Here is a 25,135-nt window from a genome sequence, read left to right as displayed (position 1 = left end):
ACATAAGCACACGTGCCATAACACATGAACTACTCCAGATTCGTGCAGCATGCTGAGACCATCTCTTGCAGGTCAGTGGTAGCAGTCCAAGCGGGAGAGGCCATAGATGGAGGCGGCATGAAGAAATGGTCTGGAAGGGAAAGGAAAGAAAGTCGCGTGTATGTGACGGGGGGAAGGAGGGGGGAGGCGAGGGGATAGAAGGGAGAGGGATGGAAGGGAAAGGGAGAGGAGGAGGGGAAGGGAAGGGGGGAGAAGGAGGGGGATGGGGAGGGATGAAAGAAGAGGGAGAGGGAGAAGCCGTTCAGATACTGAGATCTCTGAAGTACACACACCAAAGGCGATCTAGCAGGATGTGGCTTGGGGCTGAAGTGCATCACGCAGGTGGTCAGGGACAAAAAAGTCCTGTCTAAGGAGGAGGTATTTCAATCAAGACCCGAATGACAAGTCATAGGAATATCAGGCAGAGCATTCCAGGCAGAGGAACCCACGTGCAACCGATCTGGTTTGGGAATAAGTTCCATGTGTCCAGGAAGGCAGAAGGCCATGGCATTGGCAGTAGCAGTGGTGGCAGTGGCAGGTAGTGGTGGTGGCGGTGTGTGTGGAGCGGGGGCAGGGAGAGGGGGCAGAGAAGTGCCTTGAGGAGGTGGGAAGACACATCTTTCCTTTTTCATAGTTTTATAAACCTTGTCCGTACTCCATACATTCATGGACTTTCTTCCCCAGGAAATGTGTGTGGGTCAAATAGCATGAGATTCCCCAAAAAAGAATTAAACATCCCAAGAAGGTAGAAAATTAATTGCGAAAAAGGACATTACACTTACCATAGGAAATAGCACATATTCTCTGAGGAAATCTTGAGAATCAAACTGGTTATAGTCTCCAAAATCAGCTGAAAAGAAGAGAAGGGGGAATAATTTCACTTTTTATATGAAATTAAAGATGGAATAAAACAGGGTGCACGTATCATCACATTTATTCTTCCCGCATCATCCTATTTCTGCACTATTACGAAAAAAAAAGTGCCGAGATGTGCTTGATACTGTTGCTACGTTTACCTAGCAATACTAGGAATGCCTAGCACTGCTACGCGATTTTCTAGAAAGAATGGGAAAATCTGAAAGTGATTCTTAAGCTATTTTAAAACTTACACCCAAACCTATATTTATCTTCTAGTTAAATATGCATCAACACAGCCCGTCAGAATGTGTGCCAAGGGGACTTTCTAACGCAGGGTTCGTTTGGGCAACTGAAGAGCCGAGCCCATCTCTAGCTCCTCAGACATTTGCAGCTGGAAATTCCCCCTGTAAATCACCTTTGGCAAGCACCCTTGCAAATCCTGACACCTCCTACTAAACATCTTCACAGGCTGCAAGATGCCAAAAATTCTGTTTTCATCTCACGGTGCTAGGTCTGAGCCCAGGCAAAAGGCACACAGTGAGCCTGTATCACAGATCTATAAACCTCTCGCTTCTAGTCCCACCTACTCTCCAAAAAACAAAACAGAATGAAAGCAGCATGAAATTTTCTTTCATGTAAAAGATTTAGCATCAGGTACTAATGGATGCAGGTAACTTCAAGGTAACAAGAGACAGAGAACGCCAGGATCCACACAGAAGGTCAGGGGAGAAGCACTGCCCAGAAGGGGTGGGTGGGAGGGAAGAGCTCACAGAACTTGTAAGCATATATACATAACGCATGGACACAGACAATAGTGTGGCGAAGGCCTGGGGTAAGGGGGCAGCGGTGGCTAGAAGGGGTCAATGAGGGAGAAAGAGGGGGCTTTGTAATACTTTCAACAATAAAGATCTTTTAATAAAAATTAGAATCCTATGATTCTAAATTTAAAAAAAGAATAAATCTATAAGTCTCTTGCTTCTAATTCCACTTACTTTCCAAAAAAAAAAAATTAAAGCAGCATGAAATGTAATTTCACATAAAAGATTTAGCATCAGGTAGAAGTGGAGTCAGGTCACTGTAAGGTAACAAGAGACAGAGAAGGCCAGGATCCCCACAGAAGGCCATCGGAGAGGCACTGCCCAGAAGGGGCAGGTGGGTGGGAAGAGATCAACCACAGAACTTGCAAGCATATGTGCATAACCCATGGACACAGTGTGGTGAAGGCCTGGGGTGGGGGCAGGCTAGACGGGGTCAATGGGGGGAAAGGAGGACATAGAGGAGAAGCACTGCCCAGACACGTAACTGATTACAACCAGGGGAGGCCTCCAGGAAGAGCAAAGACCACGTGCTCTGCCTGTGTTCACGTTTGGCCATCGGTGATCATATTTCATGCTGACATATCTCTACCGATGTGTCTTTCTAACTGCCCAGTCAGGCTCTCAGGAAAGTGATTTACAAACATTACACCCAGAGCAGCTTTCATCAGAAGGAAGAGGAGCCAAGGAGAAGGTTCACCAACTTCCTTCAGCCTAAAAGCTATCACCAGGGCCTTCACGAACCCAGGATGCCCACAATGAGCCCAGTGACTGAAGAGTGAGAAGGGGTCCTAGCTGGTTTGGCTCAGTGGATAGAGCATCAGCCCATGGATTGAAGGGTCCTGTGTTCGGTTCCAGACAAGGGCACATATCTTGGTTGCAGGCTTGACCCCCAGCCTTGGTTGGGGCATGTGTGGGAGGCAACCAATCAATGTGTCTCTCTCGCATCAATGTTTCTCTCTGTCTTTCCCCCTCCCTTCCACTTTCTCTAAAAAAATCAATGGAAACATATCCTCAGGTGAGGATTAACAACAACATTAAAGAGTAAGAGGGGAGAAAAGAAAAGGGAGAAAATTAACAGAAAGGAAAGCTTTTTAAAAGGAGAAAGAACGAATGTGAAGATGAGGCACATACTGGACCTTCTCTCCCTTCTCCCTGTGAAGGGTGTCTTTTTCCATTATTTCGTGACTTCCTGTTATAGCCACTGATTGTTCTGTTACACTGTTCTGGGCACTGTTCCTTCCTTTTCCGGTCTTTAAGTGGAGAGATGGGATACAGCATGTCCTCTGTCCTTCCATCCACAGGGTAACAATTGTACAGCCAACAGACACCACTAACCTGCTACCACCCCGAAGGAAAGAGGTCAAGGGAAGGCTGCCTCTGTAGACATTTCAGAGCCCAAAAGATTCAACTGCAGTTCAGAGTTTGGGATGGGAAGTCCCGTTCACAGCTTCTAAAATAACAGCCCATACAGCAAGGATGGGCAGGCTTCCATTTGGACGTTAAATGATTTTAAAGTAAATGACTGAAAGGAAAACACGTTTCTCTCCAAAAATTGTATCTTTATCTTGTGGTGGTGGTTTTTTCAATCCTTACCCTGAGGATATTTTTCCATTGATTTTTAGAGAGAGTGGGAGAGAGAGGGAGAGACAGAAATATCGATTGATGTGGGAGAAACACATCAACTGGTTGCCTCCTACACACACCCCAATCAGGGCCCAGGCTGGGAGAAGTCTGCAACCGAGGTACATGCCCTTGACCAGAATCGAACCCGGGACCTTTCAGTACGCAGGCCGACGCTCTATCCAATGAGCCAAACTGGCTAGGGCTGTATCTTGTGTTTAATATGACTCAAGATAATTAAGCTATTACTCAATAATGAGTAGAAATACATGTAAAAAAATTATGTAACATCTGTTATATAAACATATGTAAAAAAATATATGTAACAACTTAGAGATGATAAAAAAAATAGCTCTCTGATAAATTTAAGTGGGACAGGTCGAAAGATAAATTTAGTCCCGTACACGTTTGCAGTTTCATATTACAGCTGTGCATTTTCAATTTCTCTCTTTAACTGTAAAGGAATACATTAGACTATGCCGTTTAAAGCTCTCACACTTGAAACGGATGTGAAAGTCACACAGCCATCGCATTGAGCCACAAAATATGACCACATTGGGCAGTGGAATGATTCTGAGAAAATGTTCCACAAACCCTGAAATGCAGCTTTAATTAAAGGCAGGATGAAAGCTGCTATTCTTTCATAAAAACACTGAGATTATACAAGCAGTAGCCATTTGCCTACAGCCCTGAGAGAGCCACCATCCTGCCACAAAAATCACTTACTCTGCATCTTTAACTTATGCTACCTCGAAATGAAAAGGGAGCATTCCTAAGGGATCGTAAAGTAAATTTCACTTTTCCCTCCCAGAGGCTGGCGACATCATAATCAAACAGATCGTGGGATTTCACACGCTGGTCAGCACCGTCTCTTACCTTGCACAGCTAAGCCGGCCAGCCGAATCACCTGTTCCAGCGTGCACCGCAATCGCCCCTCGAGCACGTCTTTTTTGACTTGCAGGTAATACTGATACCTGGTTCGTGGGAACAGAGGAACAAATAACCTTAAAAAACACACACTTGGAATATATTCCCGTAACATCGGTGTCTCTAGATATCAAACCCTGTGTCCACAGCAAGATACGCAGGTGATGCTAGCAGAGGTCAGCGCTCTGAAAGATGGGAAGTGACCCCTGCCTGTGTATCTTTGTTTGATGTGGCAGGTGCCACACCCCGTTCATTCTGAGGCTGAGAGCCTTCTCATCAAACCAGCCCATTGTGGGCCAGCAGCACGAACCACTGATAAGGGCCAGTTCCTCACAACAGAGACCGCGAGTGAAATCTGCGCTTCCACACCTGGGCGCCCGCAGCCACACAGCTGCCAGAACACATTCCACAGTGTGCTTCCTGAAAAGGTTCTGGAAACACACGATTTGTTTGAAGTCAAAAGTTTGGGTAGGGCGGATCACAAAGAGGCCAAATATTTGGAATTCTGCGAGTGGACGGGGTAAAACTCTTGGGAGCCAGGCTCGCCCGGCATGTCTGTGACTCATAAAAATCGAATCAAATGCAACACTGAGCCTTCCAACCCCAAGTACATCCTCAAAGCAGCCAACTGTAGACGGACAGAATGTGTCCATACACAACCTCAGACCTCAGACCAGACCACTGTTCTCAGCAGCGAATACCGGGCATTATTTCCTCGCCAGTAAAACTGCACCCTCAGAATTACCCAAACACTTAGAAATCTCCTCACCCCAAACCTTTTTTTTTCCAGGACCCCACTTCCTTCGACCATACTCTTAAGACACAGTCACATCCACAACAGTCAGTCTCCTCCAGCATTACTTCCTGGCAAACCTTTCAACCTTTCTGTTCCTGGTAACCGTAACTCTTCCTCTTAACTTTGGCACGTTGGTTAACGCAAGTCTGCAGTGACCCAAACCCTAATGCCTTTGGAGAGAGGCAGTCAGAATTGAGAGCTAATTATCACTGGCCCGGCTTGACATGGATACCCTTACATCGTGACCAAATGCCTGCTGGAGGGAATAACCAGGCTGCCCGCCCACTGCAGTGTCATCTCTATTGCTTCTTTCCTCTTGAAAGACAGGAAAAAGACAACCATGCCAGTCTCTGGTGGGAAAAAAACTATACTCAAATCACAAGAACCACCTTTAAAAATCCTTTTTAGTCAAACTCAACACATAGCCCTGGCTGGTGTGGCTCAGTTGGTTGGGCGTTGTCCTGTGCCTGAGGGGTTGCCAGTTCCATTCCTGGCCAGGGCACGTGCCTGGGTTGCAGCTTGATCCTCAGTGGAGGGCTGGTGGGGCGGGGGGGGGGGGGGGGGGGTAGTGCAGGAGGTGGCTGATCCATATCATGCTCTCATATTGATATTTCTCTCTCTCCCTTTCTCTCTAAAAATCAATTTTAAAAGTATGTTAAAAAAAATATGTAATAGAAAAACAACCTATTTTTCCTATTTCCATCCTATCTCTCAGCTAAAATATTCATAATCCTTTTACAGGATCCACTCTCAGAAGGACTCTTTTACGTCCAGTCCACATCTAAATCCGCTCACGTATATCCCACACTCACTAAGCACTTCCTGTGTGTATACGTGGGCTAGAAGCCAGGGCACATCCTGGAGAGGTCTGAGACAGGGCTGCGCATCATCTCCTGGCCAAGGCCCTCACCTTTCTCCCTCTAGAGCACTATTAAGGGCTCGATTTTTAAGAACCAACAAGTAAAACATTTTAAAAGGTGCTATCCTGGCATTATCTGCCATCGCTAGAGCCTTTTTACTCTTCACCTTGGAGGTGAAAATGATCGGCTGGGAATAGACCATCAGCTAATGAACCCATAGGATCCAGCAAAACAATACATCTAGTGTTCTCACCCTGCTGATCCCAAATTCCTTCTTCAACGATCGCTTCTGTAATGCACAAGCAAGTTCCATGACAGAACCATCCCATCCCAGGCAACAGTGAATGCCGCCTACTCACTAGCAAGGAACACCAGGATCCCTCCTGGTCCTGTAGGTTGGATGGAGGCTGTGGGATACAAAGCCGAGGAGCTCAAGAGTGCAGCACCCTTTCCTGGAAGTTGCCTAGACTACAGACTACGAGAGGAGCCGGGCAGCATTCATGATACGATACGATTACCCCACGACCTTGGGAATATCACTACAGGAGATTGCAGAAGTGAGAATGGAATTTGGACCCCCTTGGAAACCATCTGCCACATTTTTGCTCAAAAGGTACTTTGATCAAATATAATCATTCAGACTAAAGTAGAGAATATGAGCTGAAATTCTATTTCTAGTGTGCTTGGCTTTTGCTTACTTTTGATCAGCAGCTCCATTCTAACAGCAGTAAAATATAAGAGCGGATCCTATTTTGGAAACATGCAATTTCATGGAAGTATACTCCACCCTGTCACAGCTCTGGGTGGAGGGGAAAAGAAAAAAACCTGGTCCTCGTGCCAGGAAAGTCAGTATTTGCCAACTTTCCAAAGGGACCCTCTTTAAAACTCAAGTTCGCAAGGAAAACTTGTTCCTATTGAAAGACCTGGAAGTCATCTGACTGCTGAGGTCCAAGGCGGGGTTTGAGGCTAGGACTCTGCCTTCCCTCTAAGAACTGGGGAACACTGTGATGCCTGCTGAATAAAGGCAACATTTCTACTTTCAAAGTTTCTTGTTTTGTTCTGACTCTAAAGAGGAGATTAATTTCTGGAGGGAACGCAGGTTTCTGTGGGTGAGACAGAAAAGCCTTCGACAGTTGGTGCTGACATTACAACTGGAACTAGACGGTTTCTATGAACCAGTCTCCGAAGACTCATCTACCCGGACCATTTCTATCCAATCAAGAAATTAAGTGTCTTTTCTGTGTTCCTTCCTCCCCCTACGATTTTGAAAAGGCCATTTTTAAACTTCAGGTGAAGTCAATAGAGCATTCCGTCCACGTGACAGTGGTATCAAAAGGCTTCCAAATTCCACTCCCTAGCATCGCCCTCAACGTTTGCAGATGTACTGCTGGGATCTGCAGTCTCTCTTTTTAATTCGCACGTGAGGAATGTAGCTAAGTACTTACACAGCCACGGTTTACTTGCAGGTCTGTTAATACTTCTCAGACTGAGAAATTGCATGTGGTGTCCTGAAAGGTTTGGACTGTGTGAGCACCGAACCCCCAATAATACGGGAAACAGCCCTCCCACCAGCGAAATATTCCTTCCAAGTCCCGTTCAGTGGAAGTGCCTCACACAGGGAATAGGCAGGAAAATATGAAAGCCTTCAGATCTGATTCTGGTCATGCTTCCAGCCAAGGACCCAACATCCTGAGCACCGATCACAGGACAGTGGAGACAGGAGGGTGGGTGGTGAGGAGTACTGTTCCAAATATTTGCTACAGCTCTCCATGGGCCTTCCCTCTGCGAGGGCCACACCTGCCTACCTCCTTCACGCTGACTAGCTTTGGGGTCCAGGAAATGGGGGTGGGAGTGACACCTGCCACTCCCGAGCCCAGCCTTCTGCTGGAGCGCGCCGGGTTTCCATCTCCATTTCCCCCGCCTAGAGACCCGCAGTGTCCAGACAGGGACTTCCGCTCGGTTAGCTTGAGCCCCGTGGAAAGAAGGCAGTGGGCACAGCACACACAGAGGTGGGCAAGGAACAAGCCTTTGTCTTTGAAAACAGCAGAGGTCTGGGCGTCATATATTGTCGCAGCATGAGCTGGCCTCCTTGTTTAATAAGGGGAGGATTTCCAAAAGCCCAACCCTTTTGCTTTCAGAGATGGGAACTGTGTTGAGGGAGAATGACTTGCCCAAGGTAACACAGCCTCCAGAGCATGGAGCTCTTTCTCTGCAGGACAACCGCCCAGGCGATGAGAGTGGCATCTGAATCCCAGTCATCGCAGGCAAGTCATCGGTGTCACTGAAGTCCAAAAGTAAACATGGAAATATAAACACCACCGCCGCCCGGCCAGGGTGGGCTCAGTGGTTGAGCATCCACCCAGGAACCAAGAGGTCGCCGGTTCAATTCCCCGATGTTTCTATCTCTCTATCTGTCTTCCTCTCTCTCTCTCTAAAAATCAATTTTTTAAAAATATATTAAAAATAAATAAATCAAAACATCACTTCCTGGTGATTTTTATGATCCAATGCTTCTAAGGAAGGACTTGAATAACCAAACTGCCCTCCCTCCCCCATCAGGTCATCTGAGCCACAGCCTTTGAGGCAAACACTGGCACGAGAAGTTGTTCTATAAAACCCGGTACAGGACATGTTTCATAAGCTGGCCCATGGATTATTCAGATCTGTTTCTTCTCAAGGCAACAGCCTCTGGATTACTTCACTCTCCCCTCTCAGAGGCAGAGGAAGGGAAAAAAGACTGAGCTTTGTATTCTAACTACATGTTAGCAACTTTATAAGACACATAGAGGACAAGTAAAATCTAGAGAGCAGGGTCTCTGATTGGAGGCTCCTATCTAGAAGGAGAGGCTGCCCGGCCAGCGTGGTTCAGTGGTTGAGCGTCCACCTGTGAACCAGGAGGTGGTTTGCTTCCTGGTCAGAGCACATGCCCGGGTTGCGGGCTCGATCCCCAGTAGGGGGTGTGCAGAAGGCAGCCGATCAATGATTCTCTCTCATCATTGATGTTTCTATCTCTCTTTCCCTCTCCCTTCCTCTCTGAAATCAATATAAATATATTTTAAAAATAAAAGATTTTTTAAAAAGGGTAAGACTATTTTTATTGATTGATTTTAGAGAGAGAAAGAAAGGGGGAGAGAGAATAAGAGAGAGAGAGAAAAGAGACAGAAACATAAATTTATTGTTCCACTCATTCATACATTCCGTGGCTAGTTCTTATATGTACCCTGACTGGGGATCGAACCCGAAACCTTGGCATATCAGCATGATGCTCTAATCTACTGAGCTACCCGGCCAGGGCACTTAAAGGGTCAGACTTTAAATGCCTGCCCCTCACTAGAAAACTTCCTACAGTCAGCAGTATCAGAAGGCTACTGCTAGATTCCCCAAGGACAGTGCAGTACGTACCCAAACACTCACATTGCTTTCTGGTTGATATTATATTGGGTGTGTGTGTGGGGGTTGAAGAATGTACACGCTTCTCTAATATAAAAGACAGAAAAAGAGGGGACTGAGGACACGCTGTCCTAGGATTTGGGGGCAGAGGACAGCAACGGAGCATAATTTCAACTTGTAGATGGACAGAGGTACCAACAGGAGAGAAACAGCACATTCCAGCCATTCCACAGGGTGTTCAGGGCTGTAAATCCAGATAATGGACAGGGCGGCCCACCCTGTTCTCTGGCTGCCAGGAGCAGATAAACAGTCCGCAGGCAGGCATGCAACCAGATAAACCCGACCGCCTCCTTCCCTCCGTCCTCTCTCCTCAAAGCCCCTGAGCAGATTCCCAGTTTGTGATTATTCAGGTATAATAAGGTGGTTGGTACCTGGCCGTTGCACTATCTACCAGCTTTTATATTTAATGAACGTTCATGTTGACAGGCAATACAAACCGCCTGGCCACGCAAACGACAAGCCAACCCCCCTGCAACTCTGCAAACACTGAACTAACCCAACAGGGGAGAGAAGAAAACGAAAAGGCTAGAACTGTAACTTGACAAAGATCACCTTAAAAGGGAAGGTTTTTGGTGTTTTTTTTTTCCTTCTGGCCTTTCTCACACCACCAGCCAATACACGTGCCTGTGGGAAAACGCCAACACGTGCACGCACGCGAACACACCGAGACACGAGTTTTCAACATGCACCGATCAATACCCTATTTTGCCAGAGACACCCAGCTTCTCTCTGAGACTCCTTACGTTTCAGTGAGTCAAAGGATTGCAATTCTTTCCTTAAAAGGATGGTGTTTGTTTAAATGCACATAAACACACACGGGCCTTGACGACTGGTGGAGAGGGACCTGTGATAGCAAGGTGCTGCGAAAGAGGGAAGCGTGCCCCAGCCTGATCCTGGCTTGCTGCTCCTGAACTCTCGCATTAATTATAACAAATTACAGGGAACCCAAGTATAGTTTAGAAGTACGATAAACTCCCTAATAACAGCCTATCGTTTAAACAGGGGCTCTCTTAAAAAAAGAGAGAGAGAAATTCATTCCCTACAATATATCAGAAAGGGTGAGGGGATAGATACCCTGACCTCCCCTCCTTCCGCCCCGTCCTGTGGAGCTGGGTGCAGGGTCCCCGCAATCCCGCCGAGAGAATTTGAAAGAACCAACAGGTTTCGCCGCTGTGGGCTGTGATTCCCTGAACTAGGAAAACCTGGCATCGGAAGCAGAAATACCTTCGCCTCGAAAGAAAACACTGTCCTAAAGATGATGATGTTAGAATAGAATCTAAGTCTGTTCTGCTCTGTCTTCAAAATCTCCAGTGACTTGGAAAAACAGTCTGGCAGCTCCTCAAAAAGTTAAAAATATGGAGTTACCACATGACCGGGCAATGCCACGCCTAGGTATACACCCACGAGAATTGAGAACACGTGTTCACACAGAAACTTGTACACGAACAGTAACATTGTTCATAATAGAAAAAAGGAGAATCTAGCCAAATGTCCACCAACTTATGAACAAAAGTTGATCTAGACATACAATAAAATATTATCTAGCCATAAAAAGGAATGAGATATTGATACATGCTACAACATGAACTCCCCCTTCCCCCCAGCCTGTGGCAACCACTAAGCTATGTTCTGTCTGCACGGATTTGCCACAGGCTGGGGGGGGGGAGTGGGGAATGATTGCTAACGTTCTGAAAACAGACACGGGTGTTAGTTGCACAAACAACTCTGTGAATATACTGAAAACCACCAAACTGGGTACTTCACAATGGTGAATGTTCCATGGATATTACCTCAACAAAACAAACATCTAATAACCCTCATCAGGAAAAAGTTCAGAGTCCGGATCCAGCACCCCACGATCTTTACGACTCACTCAAAACTACTTTCTAAATTCTTGCCTCCCCCTACACCACATGCTTGAGTTGTAATAAATATCTGTGCTTCCCAAGAGCTACCATGTTCATCCCTCCCTCCTCCGTGTTTCCTCTGCCTCATGCTTGCCCAAACTCCTCCATGTGCAGGGCCATCTACTCATCCTTCAAAGCCCAGATGAAATTTATCTCCTTTTGTAACGCTTCCCAAACCCTCTCCACCAGTCAGCCAAAGGACCCCTCTCCCAGGCCTCCTACCTGCCAGCAGCAGGGTACATGAATATTACCTCAACAAAACAAAACACCTAATAACCCCAATTAAGAAAAAGTTCCGTGTCCTGATTCAGCACTCCACCATAACCTCCTCCCAGGCTGGGAACTGCGTCTTAGCATTTAATGTCACCAAATAAACACTCAATAAGCATTTCCAAATAGATGAAATGCTGACAGAAAGAGAGGAAGGGAGAGAGATCATCACTTCAGTAAGATTATTAGATGTTATTTGCACAGTATGAAAGTTTCAGAAATGTAACCCATTGCACAACAAGCAAGAAGCTCTTTGTGTTTAGACAAAGGGTTAAAACAAAAAACTCCTTCAAGGACCTAGCACAGCGGTTCTTAACCTGTGGGTCGAGACCCCTTTGGCGGTCGAACGACCCTTTCACAGGGGCCGCCTAAGACCATCCTGCATGTCAGATATTTACATGACGATTCATAACAGTAGCAACATTACAGTTATGCAGTAGCAACGAAAATAATTTTATGGTTGGGTCACAACATGAGGAACTGTATTCAAAGGGCCAGAAGGTTGAGAACCAATCACTGACCTAGAATAACCAGAACAACAACGTTGGAGACATGATGCTCCCCGACTTCAAGACTTACTGTAAAGTTGCAGTCATCAAGACAGTGTGGTGCCGATGAAAGAATGGACAACGGAACAGAATAAAGAGCCCAGACACGGACCCCCGTGAATACAGTCAGCTGATCTTTGACAAAGGAACAAAGGTGACTCAATGGAGCAGACAGTCTCTTCATCAAAAGGCGCTGGAACAAATGTGAATCCATATGCAAAAAAAATGAATCTAGACCAGACCTTATACCTTTCACCAAAATTAACTCAAAATGGATGACAGACCTAAATGCAAAATGCAAAACCCTAAACCAGTGATGGCGAACCTATGACACGCGTGTCAGAGGTGACACGCGAGCTCATTTTTTTGGTTGATTTTTCTATGTTAAATGGCATTTAAATATATAAAATAAATATCAAAAATATAAATCTTTGTTTTACTATGGTTGCAAATGTCAAAAAATTTCCATATGTGACACGGCACCAGAGTTAAGTTAGGGTTTTTCAAAATGCTGACACGCCGAGCTCAAAAGATTCGCCATCACTGCCCTAAACCTACTAGGTCAGCAGTCACTAACCTTTCAGTCCTCATGGACCACCAGTGGTCCATGGACCACCGGTTGGCGACCACTGTACTAGATAACAGGAGAAAATCTACATAAGCCTGGGAATGGAAATGACTTCTTAGATACAACAGTAAAGACACAATCCATGAAAGAAAGAACTGATAGACTGGACTTCATTAAAATTAAAAACTTCCCCCCTGCCAAAGGCAATATCAAGAGAACTGGAAGATAGCCACAGATGAGGAAAAACTATTTACAAGAGACACATCTGATAAAGAACTGACCCGAACACACAAAAATCTCTTAAAATGCAATAATAAGAAAACAACCCAATTTAAAAAGTGGGCCAAAGACCTTAACAGACACTTCATCAGAAGGCAACCAATCAGTGTGTCTTTCTCATATCAATGTTTCTCTCTCCTCCTCCGTACCTCCCACTCTTTCTAAAAATCAATGGAAAAAATATCCTCAGGTGAGGATAAACAAAAAAACACAAAGAACCCTGCACACAGATGTTTATAGCAGCTTCATTCATAATTGCCAAAAGTTGGAAGCAACCAAATGTCCTTCCATAGGTGAATACATAAATAAACTGTGGTATACCTAGACAACAGAATGTTATTCAGCATTAAAAAGAACTGAGCTATCAAGCCATGAAAAGACATGGAGGAGCCTTAACTGTATGTTATTAAGTGAAAGAAACCAATCTGGCAAAGCCAAATACTGTACGATTCTAACTAGATGACTTTCTGGAGAAAGGAAATCTACAGAGACAGTGGCTGCCAGGAGTTGGGGTTTGGGGAGGATGAAGAGAGCACAGAGGATACTTAGGGCACTGAAAATACTCTGTATAATATTATAATGTTGAATATATGTCATACATTTGTCTAAACCCATAGAATATGCAACACCAAGAGTGAAGCCTAATATGAACTATGGGCTTTGGGTGTGTCAACATAGGTTATCCTTGGTGAAAATTCTAGTGAGTAGTGTTGATAAGGGGGGAGACTATACCTGGGGGTGGGGAAGAGAATATGGAAAATCTCTAGAGCTCTCCCTCAATTCTGTTGTAAACCTAAAATCGCTCTAAATAAATGGTCTTACCAAAATAAAGAATAAAAAATATTGCTTCAGTGTGGACCATTTGTTTACCTGTGAATTATGTAAACTGCTTTCTGAGCTCCCAAGCAGCAAAGAAATAACTTGGGGATGAATCGCAGCCAAAGATCAACAATAGCATGAAATAAACCCTGATGGTGGGCAAATGGAGCACAGACCAAGAAGGAACAAGGCTCCATGGGGATCCCCATGGCCAAAGCCATTCCTCTGCATTACCATGGTACCATATGGAGCCAGATCCCTTACACTCCGAATAAATATGGCTTGATTCATCAGCTCAAACCACATACCTGTCTGCCCTGAACATCATGTGTTCTTACTATTACCTACAATTCCACTGTGGGGAAGGGGAGCTTAAACTACATCTGGAAGTTGGGGGAGTCAAATGCCTAAAGATCTGTCTTCCTGGTAAAGAGCCAGGTTCGTGGCTAAGATGTTTGCATAACATCCTTCAAGTTTTGGTGAGCTGGCAGATGGAAGAACAGTACTGTTCTTAGCAATATGTCCGGTCTGAAGGAGAAAATAAATAAAAATCAACAAATATGAGGCAAGAGGATCATCTCTGTGGACAGGCATGAGTCCTTCCTTGTAATTCCTAATTAAACAAGTGAACAACTGCCAAAAGAAGCCACTTCTGCCCTGGCCAGGTAGCCCAGTGGTTAGAGTGTCATCTTGATACACTAACGTTGCAAGTTTGATTTCTGGTCAGGGCACATACAAGAATCAACCAATGAATGCACAAATAAGTGGAACAAAATATCGGTGTTTCTCTCTCTCTCTCTCTCTCTCTCTCTCTCTATTTAAAAAAAAATAAAAAAGAAAACACACAACGAAGCCACTTCTGTTGATGATGTCATGTCCTAGAAATTAGCAGGAAATACTATGGGCTTAACAAATGTTTGACGAATGAATGATGGAATGAAAGTCAGCAATCAAATACATCCTTAGATACTATGAGAGAAATAGAAGTTCCCAGCCTATATTAACCCCTAGAGTGCCGGGGAGGGCGATCGCGCTCCTCCTGTCTTTCGCCAAAAGTGCCTGGAGCGCTATCGCGCTCCTCCTGCAGTGTCACTATTAGATGCTAGTAGTTCACTCTTTATTGACAGATGGCACCTAAGTGCAGATTACTTATGATGCCGAATGTTTGTAGTTCTAAAATTGACCACTGGCATTTATCTGCCTAATTTTTTACAGGTACTACGATTTTATGAAGTTTACTCAGATTTTGTAGCCCTAAAACTTCGAAATGGTGTCCAGTTCTAAGTCTGCTTTTATTAGTGATGATGATATTGCTAAATATGTCAATTCTTGCTGTGAAGATGACGATTTTGTGGAAGATATTGGAGAAGGGTGTCCCACTATTTTAACATTATATGTGTTGTTCAAATTTTTTTCTACTAGTATTTTATAATACAATCAGCAAACAATATATGTTAAAGATGAAAACAAATGTAGTAAAGGTTTCCTTAAGTTTTTGAATATGTAACTTCATTTACTTGCGATTCATAATTTTTTCCCTAAACTGCTGTAAAATCAGCAAAAATGCCTTGGCAATTTTAGCATAGTTCCTAGGATATTGGTTGGCACTCAAAGGGTTAAGTCATGTGGCTAGATATGCAGGGTATCTGATCACTGGTGGTGACCAGAAAACTTAGTATAGATGGAGGTGAATGGGGAGACCACTGGGTACTAGGATTCTACCTTCTTCAAGCCAGTTTCCTACCATCAGAGCAGGACAGCACAAAGAGGAGGCCTTCTTCAGCTCTTACAAATGGAATGTGCTAGTCTACCCAACCCTTACACACCTGCTGGACTCAAGAAACAACCTATGATTCTATATTGGCCAGAAAGCAAGTGGTGAGCCAGGCCAAGGGGATATCTTCCAGCTGTGAGGACCTGCAGTCTAAGGTAAGTGTTGGAAGGGAATGATCTGTCACTGACTGTGATTTTTTTCTGTGCACAGTGGTGGGCTGAGAATCTTTTATTTGTTTTCAGTACATCCTGTCTTTGGACTCTGACACCTCTGTACCCCACGCGAACAACCATCTATCTACATATTTCCCATTTCTATCAGCCCATGCATATCCTGAGGGCAGGGACCACCCCTTTTTGTTGAATAATTCACAGACCTAGTAGAAGACCTTAGCTTTGGTAACTACGCAAAAAGCATTATGATCGTTTACTGACTCAGAGAAACCCAGTGGGTAAAAAGAATGCTTTTTTGGAAGTTAGCCACCCAAATAGCTGGCATAGAACAATACTGGACTCAGCAGAAAAAAAAAGAAAAATCCCCAAATCACATAAACTCCAGGTACTGCACAATAAAATGTCTTTCTCCAGCCACCAAACTGGAATAATTCATTCCATCCTCTGTGTTTCCACTGCATTTTTTAACTCTAACATGGCATTGATTAGGTATTACTATGTAGATCTATTTTTGCTTCTTTGGCTACTTTAAAAGCTTCTTTTGTTCTGTATTCCCCCCTCAACCTCTAGCACACAGGAGGTGTTCACTGTACGTTTCCATTAGACCATTGTTACGTTTCCATTACATCTTGGCAGCCATCTATGATGTGGCCTTATTTATGTCCAGCCAGTTCATGACAGACTGGCTGGAAGCAACTTTAATTTGTTCCTAGGGCACTCTGAAAGAAATAATAAAAACACACACACGTGTCCAGCCAAAGCTTGGCACACTTGAATTCTCCACAATTGACATTTTAATCAATTTCTCTAGATGTTAAAAAACCAAAAGATTCAATAATCCTTAATAATAACAGTACTTTCCATTTCGGGAGCTGTTTTCCAAGTGTTTTCATGGGTTATAATTCATGTCGTTTCATATTCGCAACAACCCTTTAAGACAGTCAGTACAATTTCCCACCTACCCACGAGGAAGCGGAGGCTCAGAGAGGCGAGGTGACTTGCCAAGTCTTCTGATTTTAGTCAAAGGCTCTTTCATGACAACATGTGCCTGTGCAGCAAACTGGCACTGTCTGCAGTTTCTATAAGTCGGGAGCATACATCTCAAAGGAAACATTGGAAGGAAGAAAAGAACTACAGAAGGTTGTAAACACATTCCAACATGAATCCGCTAACCACTTTCTGAATTTTTACTGCTGGAAATGAATACTTTCCTTCTGCAGAATCTTCAAAAGCAGTTGGAGACACAACTGCCAAAGATAAAATCCCAAACCAGCAAATAATCTCACGGCCCAAGAATCCAGCGTCTTCCTAGGCTGAGATTTCTGCCAAAATTGTGCTTGACAGTCTCAGGCATGGAAAATGTCTCTACAATTCCTCCTTTCAAAGCCCTTCACGGGCTGTGGGATGAAAGGACTCGAGCCTCCTCTTGTTGAGTACAATTTGAAATAATTTTAGATGTCCTTCCTTCTTTTATAAAGTTGTACTTTTCTAAATGCCCCAGTCTCTGTGAGGCAGTCCTCTACAACCCACAACCCACAATAAACTTTAAGGTAGAAAGCGCAACTTCCTAGAGAGGAAAATGAAGACCCAAAGTGACAACTGACTACACACAGGTAGAAAGTAGCCCACTGTGTAGGTATGGGGACAAGGAAGACAGAACTGTCAAGCAGAGAACTGTAATTCCCACATCAAAGAAAATCCCTCATTACCTCCATTTTATGGAAAAGGCTGCTATAAACACATTTTTCCTTTTACTTTATGTTTAAGAATTTAAAAGGGTCTCATTAGAATAGGAACAAATCACATGCCTTCTTAGGAACCAATAACTTGGAGGCATAAAACCAAGAGAGGACACCAGTTCCGGACAGTCAGTGATTGTGCCGGGCATAAGGCCATACTCAGAGGCCATGATTCCTCCAGAAAAATTCCCCCTTAAACAAAAAGCTCAGTAGGCTTCTCCTTAAAATGATGACTGCAGAAAATATATGGCCTCCCATATCCTAATACGTTCATGAAACCAGCACAAAATCTATTGGTTAGAAATCATTACAAAACCTGTCAAATTCTATTACTGTGATGATTTCTTAACTTCTTACAAAGTAAACCAACTTAGACCCAATGTGCTGGTAAAATATTAGAAATATACTAGTAAATATATTCAATGGTTCATCCATCTGTTCAACAGAACTTAATGAGCACCTGCTACCCGCCAGTTGTTGTTCTCAGCACCCGGGATATAGCAGTGAACTAAAAATCCCAGTCCCTGTTCTCGTCCAAGGAACTTACCTTCCAGTGGGGATGCCAAACAATGATTAAGCCAATAAGTAAGTTTACTGAGATAAAATTAGAAAGATGTATGGAGAGTAGTGAAGTGGGAGGTGGTCAAGCAGGGTCTCTGATAAAGTGAACTCTGAGGGGAGATCTGAAGGAAGTGAGGAGCTGGCCATGTGGGTATTTGGGGAAAGAATGTACTACTTCAGCAGATACAAGGGCCTGCAGGAAAGCATGTGGTGGGGTGGTGGAGAATGTCAAGGAAGCCAGTGTAGCCTGAAGTTCAGATATTTGTAGGGGACCATCTACTCTTCCCTAATAGACTGGAAATCCCATTCAGGACCGGAGTGACATCTTATCCTCTCTGCATTTTACAATGTGCCTTATACTTAGGAAATACTGTGTTGAATGAAGGCCCAGAAGTGAGTCTTCAAGGCAGAGGGGAGAAAGGAAGAGGGAGATGCTTCAAGAACTGCAAGGAACAGAGGGAGGGCCAAGAAACCCAGGTGCCAAGCAACAAAGAATACGACCAGTCAGACAAGTAAGAAGGGTTTGTGGAAGGAAGCAGAAGGCCCTAAGGAGGATAGAGCCTTGCAATGCTGCAAATGCCTCTGCATGTTGGTCTTTGCCTTCTAGGCAATGGGAAGCCATTAAACATTTTTGATAAAAGGACAATGATGAAGCAACAACCCTTAAGAAAGACGCTGAGAGTTGGTACGTACACCCTAATAAACAGATGGATAGTAGAGATACAAGTCATGAGGCCAGATAATAATAGTGCCAGGCACTGTAAAGCATGCCTTTCCATTTACTAACCAGTTTAATCCTCAGAAGATCTTTCTGATCATGAAGAAACTGAGTCTTAGGGAGGATAAATAACTCATCCAAGGGCACGCAGAGAGCAAGTGGTGGAGCTAGAATTCAAATCCAAGTCTGTCTGACCCAAAGCCTATGCTCTCCACCAAGCCACTGTGTTTCAGGCCGGAGGTAAGAGAGCAGAAAGCAGGGGCGGAGTCGGCTGGAATGGATTTGAATGGCAAGTGGTGCTGCAGAGTGTTCAATGTGTGTGGATGCTGCAGCCACACTGTGTAAGTTTCTATCACATCTCTGTCACTCATAGGGTGATCTTGGGCAAGTTACTCAACGACTCTGTGTCTGTTTCCTATTCTGTAAAATCAGGGAAATAATGAGTTTTTCTAAGAGTTGTTGTAAGGTCTAAATAGCCTATACACACAGAAAGAGCTTAGAATTAAGCCCTGCCATAAAATACTCAATAAATGTTAGTAATCATCATTATTATTAATATTAAGAAAGATCAATAATCCCAACTGAGTAAGTGCTTGCTTCTGTGTTTACGGATGTCTCCTCAGGGCCTCAAATGTGAATAATGAATTCAATATACGGAGCAACGAAACCAAGATCAAGTACCTAAGGTGTTTCAGCCTTAAAATCTGCTTTTTATTTTTCTGGGAGTAATAAAATTTTTGGAGCACTGTTGGGTAAAACATACTCAGCAGAACTGCGTACACTCGTCAAAGCCATGTGCAAGAATGTCCACAGGATATATACTAGAATGTCCTTAATAATGTACTAGAAATGGAAACAGCAGCACAGTTCATAACAGTTCCAAAATGGAAACAATCCAATGACCTTCAACAATAGAATGGGGAAACTAGTAAATTCCTGCGGTGGAATATTATGCAGCAGTGAAGGGGGAGGGGTGAAGTGGTGGCTGGAGTGTGTTAAGTGGAGGATGTGAGTATGGGACACACGCCAGACGCAGACACGTGGTGGTCTGCAAAGACGCAGCTCAAGCTCTGATCAAACTGGTTTCTTTTAGGAGACGTTGGAGTTCATGAATTGTGATGCCCTTTATCATTACAAAGTTCTGTGTTTCTTAAATAAAAACCCAAGAGGAGAATCTTCCCAATGCTCAAATGAGCCTATGGTTAGCTAATCTTCATAAGATTAGCAAACATGACTCTAGACCAGTGATGGCGAACCCATGACACGTGTCAGAGGTGACACGCGAACTCATTTTTTTGGTTGATTTTTCTTTGTTAAATGGCATTTAAATATATAAAATAAATATCAAAAATCTAAGTCTTTGTTTTACTATGGTTGCAAATATAAAAAAATTTCTATATGTGACACGGCACCAGAGTTAAGTTAGGGTTTTACAAAATGCTGACAAGCCAAGCTCAAAAGGTTCGCCATCACTGCTCTAGACAATTAAATACACATATATATTTAATTTTCCACGACCAAAAGCTAGATTGATTCTCTCACTTATTTTAATGCTCTCTAACCCAATTACTTACACATTGGGTCAAGGGTAAAATGTTTCGTGTGTGTGTGTGTGTGTGTGTGTGTGTGTGTGTGTTTCTAGGTAAAATGCAAGTATCACAGGATGACTCCCTCATTCAATTCTCTCATTCTCCTACAGATCATCAAAGCTCTAAATGGATTTCTAATTGTACTGAAGTTATAAGTATACAATGTTACCAACTAGAAAATAATCATGTTAAATCAGAAAGAAAAAATGCCTACTTTAGGGTATAACAGTTAAATAATTTCAGATGCCCTTTTAAAAATCAACCAGGTGTAAAGAATACAGCCTTCCTATATCTGGTATTTTCCAACTTCCTGTGGATAAACTACTTCCAAGCCAAATTTTTAAAAATAAGAGTGGAATATTTTTTGTGAAAAATTATCAGAGTATTAGCTCTCAGGATAATGCTTTCATACTCATAACAAGAGGGAGCACATTAAATTATGGGCATGTGTGTGCGCATGCATCTCAAACACAAAAATCTCTCAATCTATAGTAAGAAGGTAGTCATAGAAGTTTGTTTGGAAAATTAAGATACCTGCTATCCAGAAATGAACCTTTCTATCTTTCCATTTTTCGCAAATATATTGTGCTTCTGGTTAGTAGTTGGAATCAAGGATTCTATTAAACAGTATAAAAATGTTTTTATTTTTTAAAAAACTGATCATAAAAAGAAATCTTAATGTTTTCACAATTTTAGAATTTTACTTGGCTAAAATTTTATTTTTCTCAATTTACCTTTGTTTCATCTTACCTTTACCTAAATGCAGTAGAAATTGACAAATCAGAGAATGGAAAGAGAATTACTGAAATCCAGTAATTCTCAGTTTTGAAAAATTCTCATGTTATAAAATTAAAATTAAATCTAAAATTTCAAAGCCTGGAGGACTAACGAGGTCTCGTTTCAGATTTTAGGGTCCTAAAACAGCTGTTACGACTTTTTTTAAAAGATGCACATGATGCTAAATTCTTATGCAATAAACATATATATACCCTTATGTTTATATATGCATGTAAACATACATTATATTATGCATAACCTGCTATGCATTATTAAAGTTTCACTGAAAGGCTTAAATGTTATATTCTGAAATAGAGGAAACACAACTCGACCAATATCTTTGCAGAACCTTGGGTTAGTCCGTTTAGTTCATCCCATCACCACTACTCCCACTGAATATCTATTTTACTTACTTTGCAATTCTTTAATTCCTTCCCAGTTCCTCGAAATCCACCCTGAGAGTCTCTAACATCTATTTCCTAACATCAAACACCAGCTGCAGCTGAAGGAACATCAGGATACAGTTGCATTCCACTGAACCAAAGGTAAGCATACAAATCACCTGTAGGACTGATTAAAGCCAGATTTGATTCTGGAAGTCAGTACCAGAAACTGCATTTTTAAAGAATGCCGCGGGCAATTCTGATACAGGCAGAGGAAAGACCACACCTAAAGAATCAAAGGGCCCCCAGCGTCTCAGTCGTTTTTCCTTTCACAATCCTCGCTTACCAAGAGCCCATCATCTCCTTAGATAATCTTTCCCTGGAATCTGTTTGCCTTCCTCAGAAGACATCCTCTTCAAGTTACAAGTTCTGCAAGATTAGCATCAGGTCAGCCTGGCCGCTCCTGCTGCAGCTCACCTGGCCTCCAGACCCTGAACAGCTGCTCTGACCATCTGGGAAGCTGGTGGCCAGGCCTGCCTTATCCAGTTTCCTCGCTCTCACCTGATAACCTCAGCAGTAAGCAGACCGGCCTGGGTCCCCGGGTCTGGATCTGCCCCCCTGTATGGGACTGGGATGAAGGCAGGGCACCTCCTTAGGGAATGCATGGTTATGATTACCATAATTTTGGCAACTAAATTTTTTTGGCTTAAGTTAGTTTTGCAATTCCATCTTTGGGAAGTGCCTGAGAGAGTAAGGGACAAATCTGAAGTCATCATCAAGTCAACATCATCAAGTCCTTGGTCTTTTGAGGGTGATTTTGAGTTCTGAGGAAGGCAAACACCAAATCTGTACTCAACAGAGTTCCTCCTGAAATAGGGTTACAGTGATTTGGGCTCTGCTAATCACCAATGATGCACTAAGCCCCTTGGTGGCACTGTAATGTCTCCACTTAGCTAGACCAAACTATTCCCAGAATGCTCTTCCAGGGGACGTTTTCAGTTAGTGTCAACCAGGAGTGATTCTTCTACCAGGTGACTCCCACCTGCCTGCACAGCTTCCTAAGGAATGCAGCAATTTCCCCAGTACCTTCTGATAGGTCTTTTGTATTTAAAAAAACAAACACTATTTGATCACCTACTATGATAGGTGCTTTCCGAATTAATCCTCATTAGTAGCCATGCTGGTATTTTCTCCTGATGGACTATCACACAAATGATGAGTTTGGGGAGTCTACAGAGCCTGACCAAGAAACAAATACTAAGACACAGGCCTTCTCACTTCAAGGCTGTGCTCCTACCATAGCAGAGTCTTGGTTTTGAACTACATTTTATTCCTAGCTATTATTTTCCTTGACAATTAGGTTGAACACCAGTTCTTTGCTGACTCCATCGATCATTCACAATAGACAACACAGTCTGGCAGATACTACATAACTCGAATTCAAATGTTTCCATCAGTACCTATCTTTTCACAGTTGGTCATTGATTTCAAGGATCCAAACCACTGACCTTTCCGAGTTTCCCTCAGACACCTATGGGTTTCTCTCTTTAGTTAGCATCGTAAACGTCTTCTACCTTCTTCCAAACATATGTCCTGGCCAAAAGACATCTGTTTCCAACATTGTATCATCTCCATGATTTTCTATTAAAGCATGAAGAGTCTGACTTGCCTTTTAGCTAAACTTGACGTGAAATTTGCTGGACTGGACTCTGAAAAGCGTTGACACACGTTGATGCTGGCGAAACCTCTACTCACTCTCCCCCAGCTGCAGGCACAAGAGTGACAGGCTGACCTTGAGAGAGAGTGCGGCTAGAACCTGTTGCAGCACGTCCCCTCTATGACTCCTCCTCCTCTACTCTCACCATTATTATTCCATAGTCACACCTGGTAACTTGACACTTGCTGACACCTTCCTACTGTGTATTTCCAATGTCTCCATTTCCCACCCTTCTAAAGGGCTTAGTGTCATCTGAAAGCTTGGCAGTTCACTCTGTGCCCAGGGCTGCAGATCACTGATAAAAACGTTAAAGAAAACCCATCTTCGTTCCAATCTCCACATAATGCTCGCTATTTAAAGACTGTTCAAAGAAGCGCCTGTTTCCCCCTACCCTTTGTTCCTTCTGTCTAAACTACTTCCTTCCCTTTGACAAAACTCATCTCTTCCAATTCCACAGCCTGTCTCTCTGGTGTTGCAGGGGAAGGGTGGGGAGGGTGGGCACAGGCTTTTGGGAAGTTTCAATAAATCGTATCTATGGGTTTTCCCACGTCACAGGCTTGGTTCACTTAAAACCAACCATTCTAGTACCATTCAAGGTCCCTTTATCTCCCTGGTTCTCCGTCTCTTCATCTATAAAATAAAGCAACTAGCCCTAGGTGGTTCAGCTCAATGGATAGAGTGTCGGCCTGCGAACTGAAAGGTCCCAGGTTCGGTTCCGGTCAGGGGCACATGCCTGGGCTGTGGGCTCAGTCCCCAGTGGGGGACTTGTAGGAGGCAGCCGATCCATGATTCTCTCTCATCACGGATGTTTCTATCTCTCGCTCCCTCTTCCTTCCTCTCTGAAATCAATAAAAATATATATTTTTTTAAAAGCAACTGGCCTTTGTAATCTGTGGTGTTCCACATCGATATAGAAAAACTGAAAGTAAACCTTAATCTGTCTTGATAGACAGCAAACTGTACTTTCTCAAATAGGCTGTGTTCTTGAAGATTGTGATTTTTTGTTTGTTTGTTTTTTGGGTTGTTGTTTTGTGTGGTTTTTTTCCCTACAGGACATATGGTACCTCTCTGGTGGATGGAGCTTTTCATAGGTAATCAGAGATGATGCAGATATTGAACTAAATCAAGAGGAAATCCGAAAACCTTGAGCCACATCTCTGCCACATAAAGTACAGGGATGTGTCATTGGGCACTCTGGAGTGATTTCGCATAGAAGCAAAGTTTTCAAACGGACTAAGGGAAATGATACATCCAGTTGTACCATCTACAGTCTTTGTGGGCGGCTGTGTGAAGCCAGCTGGACTCTGAGGGCATCAATCTAATTGAGCCAGTGAGGGATGGGTTGATGCAAAGCTGAGAAGCACTTTGAATTAGGTGTGCAGGTGTCAGAGGTTATCACCTAAATGCCCGCAGGGCCATGCCGTCTCAGGAAGGAGTAAATGCTGCTGACTGCATCACTGTAGGGCCTTGGGGACGTGGGGCAAACTAGTCAGTATATGCCTCTCTATGAAGCATCCAAATTCAAGTCTTTGAAAATGGTCCAGGTGAAACAAAACCACCTACAGACCAGAATCAGCCCTCATGGGACCAGTTTACAATCTCTGATTTACAGGTACTCTAGTCCTCTGAAATTCTCTGCACTTCAACAGAATCTAAACTTGCTAGAGGGGGCACAAGGGGATGTTTTTCTCTGGCAACGTAATATAAAAGATCCCATTTATTTAATAGATGAAACCTCTACTTGTGAGTAACTTTTTTAAAAAACAATCCTTTTTTAAAACTATTTTTATTGACTTCAGAGAGAAAAGGAAAGGGAGAGAGATACAAACATCAATGGTGAGAGAGAATCATTGACTGGCTGCCTCCTGCACACCCCCTTCTAGGGATCGAGCCCAAAACCCGGGCATGTGCCCTGACCTAGAATTGAACCACGACCTCCTGTTTC

The 25,135-nt window shown here is 43.5% G+C and overlaps 1 protein-coding gene across 1 annotated transcript in view; it reads right to left on the bottom strand.

Moving 5' to 3' along the window:
- PTPN14 (protein tyrosine phosphatase, non-receptor type 14) overlaps positions 1-25,135 on the bottom strand; it is a 101,851-nt gene that overhangs the window by 43,804 nt on the left and 32,912 nt on the right. Inside the window, 2 exon segments of the mRNA XM_023754754.1 lie at positions 822-889; positions 4,212-4,309. Of these exon segments, the coding sequence (XP_023610522.1) occupies positions 822-889; positions 4,212-4,309 (166 nt within the window).

Source organism: Myotis lucifugus, unplaced genomic scaffold (genome assembly GCF_000147115.1).
Source record: "Myotis lucifugus unplaced genomic scaffold, Myoluc2.0 scaffold_65, whole genome shotgun sequence".
In the NCBI taxonomy this organism is placed as follows: domain Eukaryota; kingdom Metazoa; phylum Chordata; class Mammalia; order Chiroptera; family Vespertilionidae; genus Myotis; species Myotis lucifugus.
The sequence above is the reverse complement of the archived record's forward strand: the minus strand, read 5'-3'. Positions and strand labels throughout refer to the sequence as shown.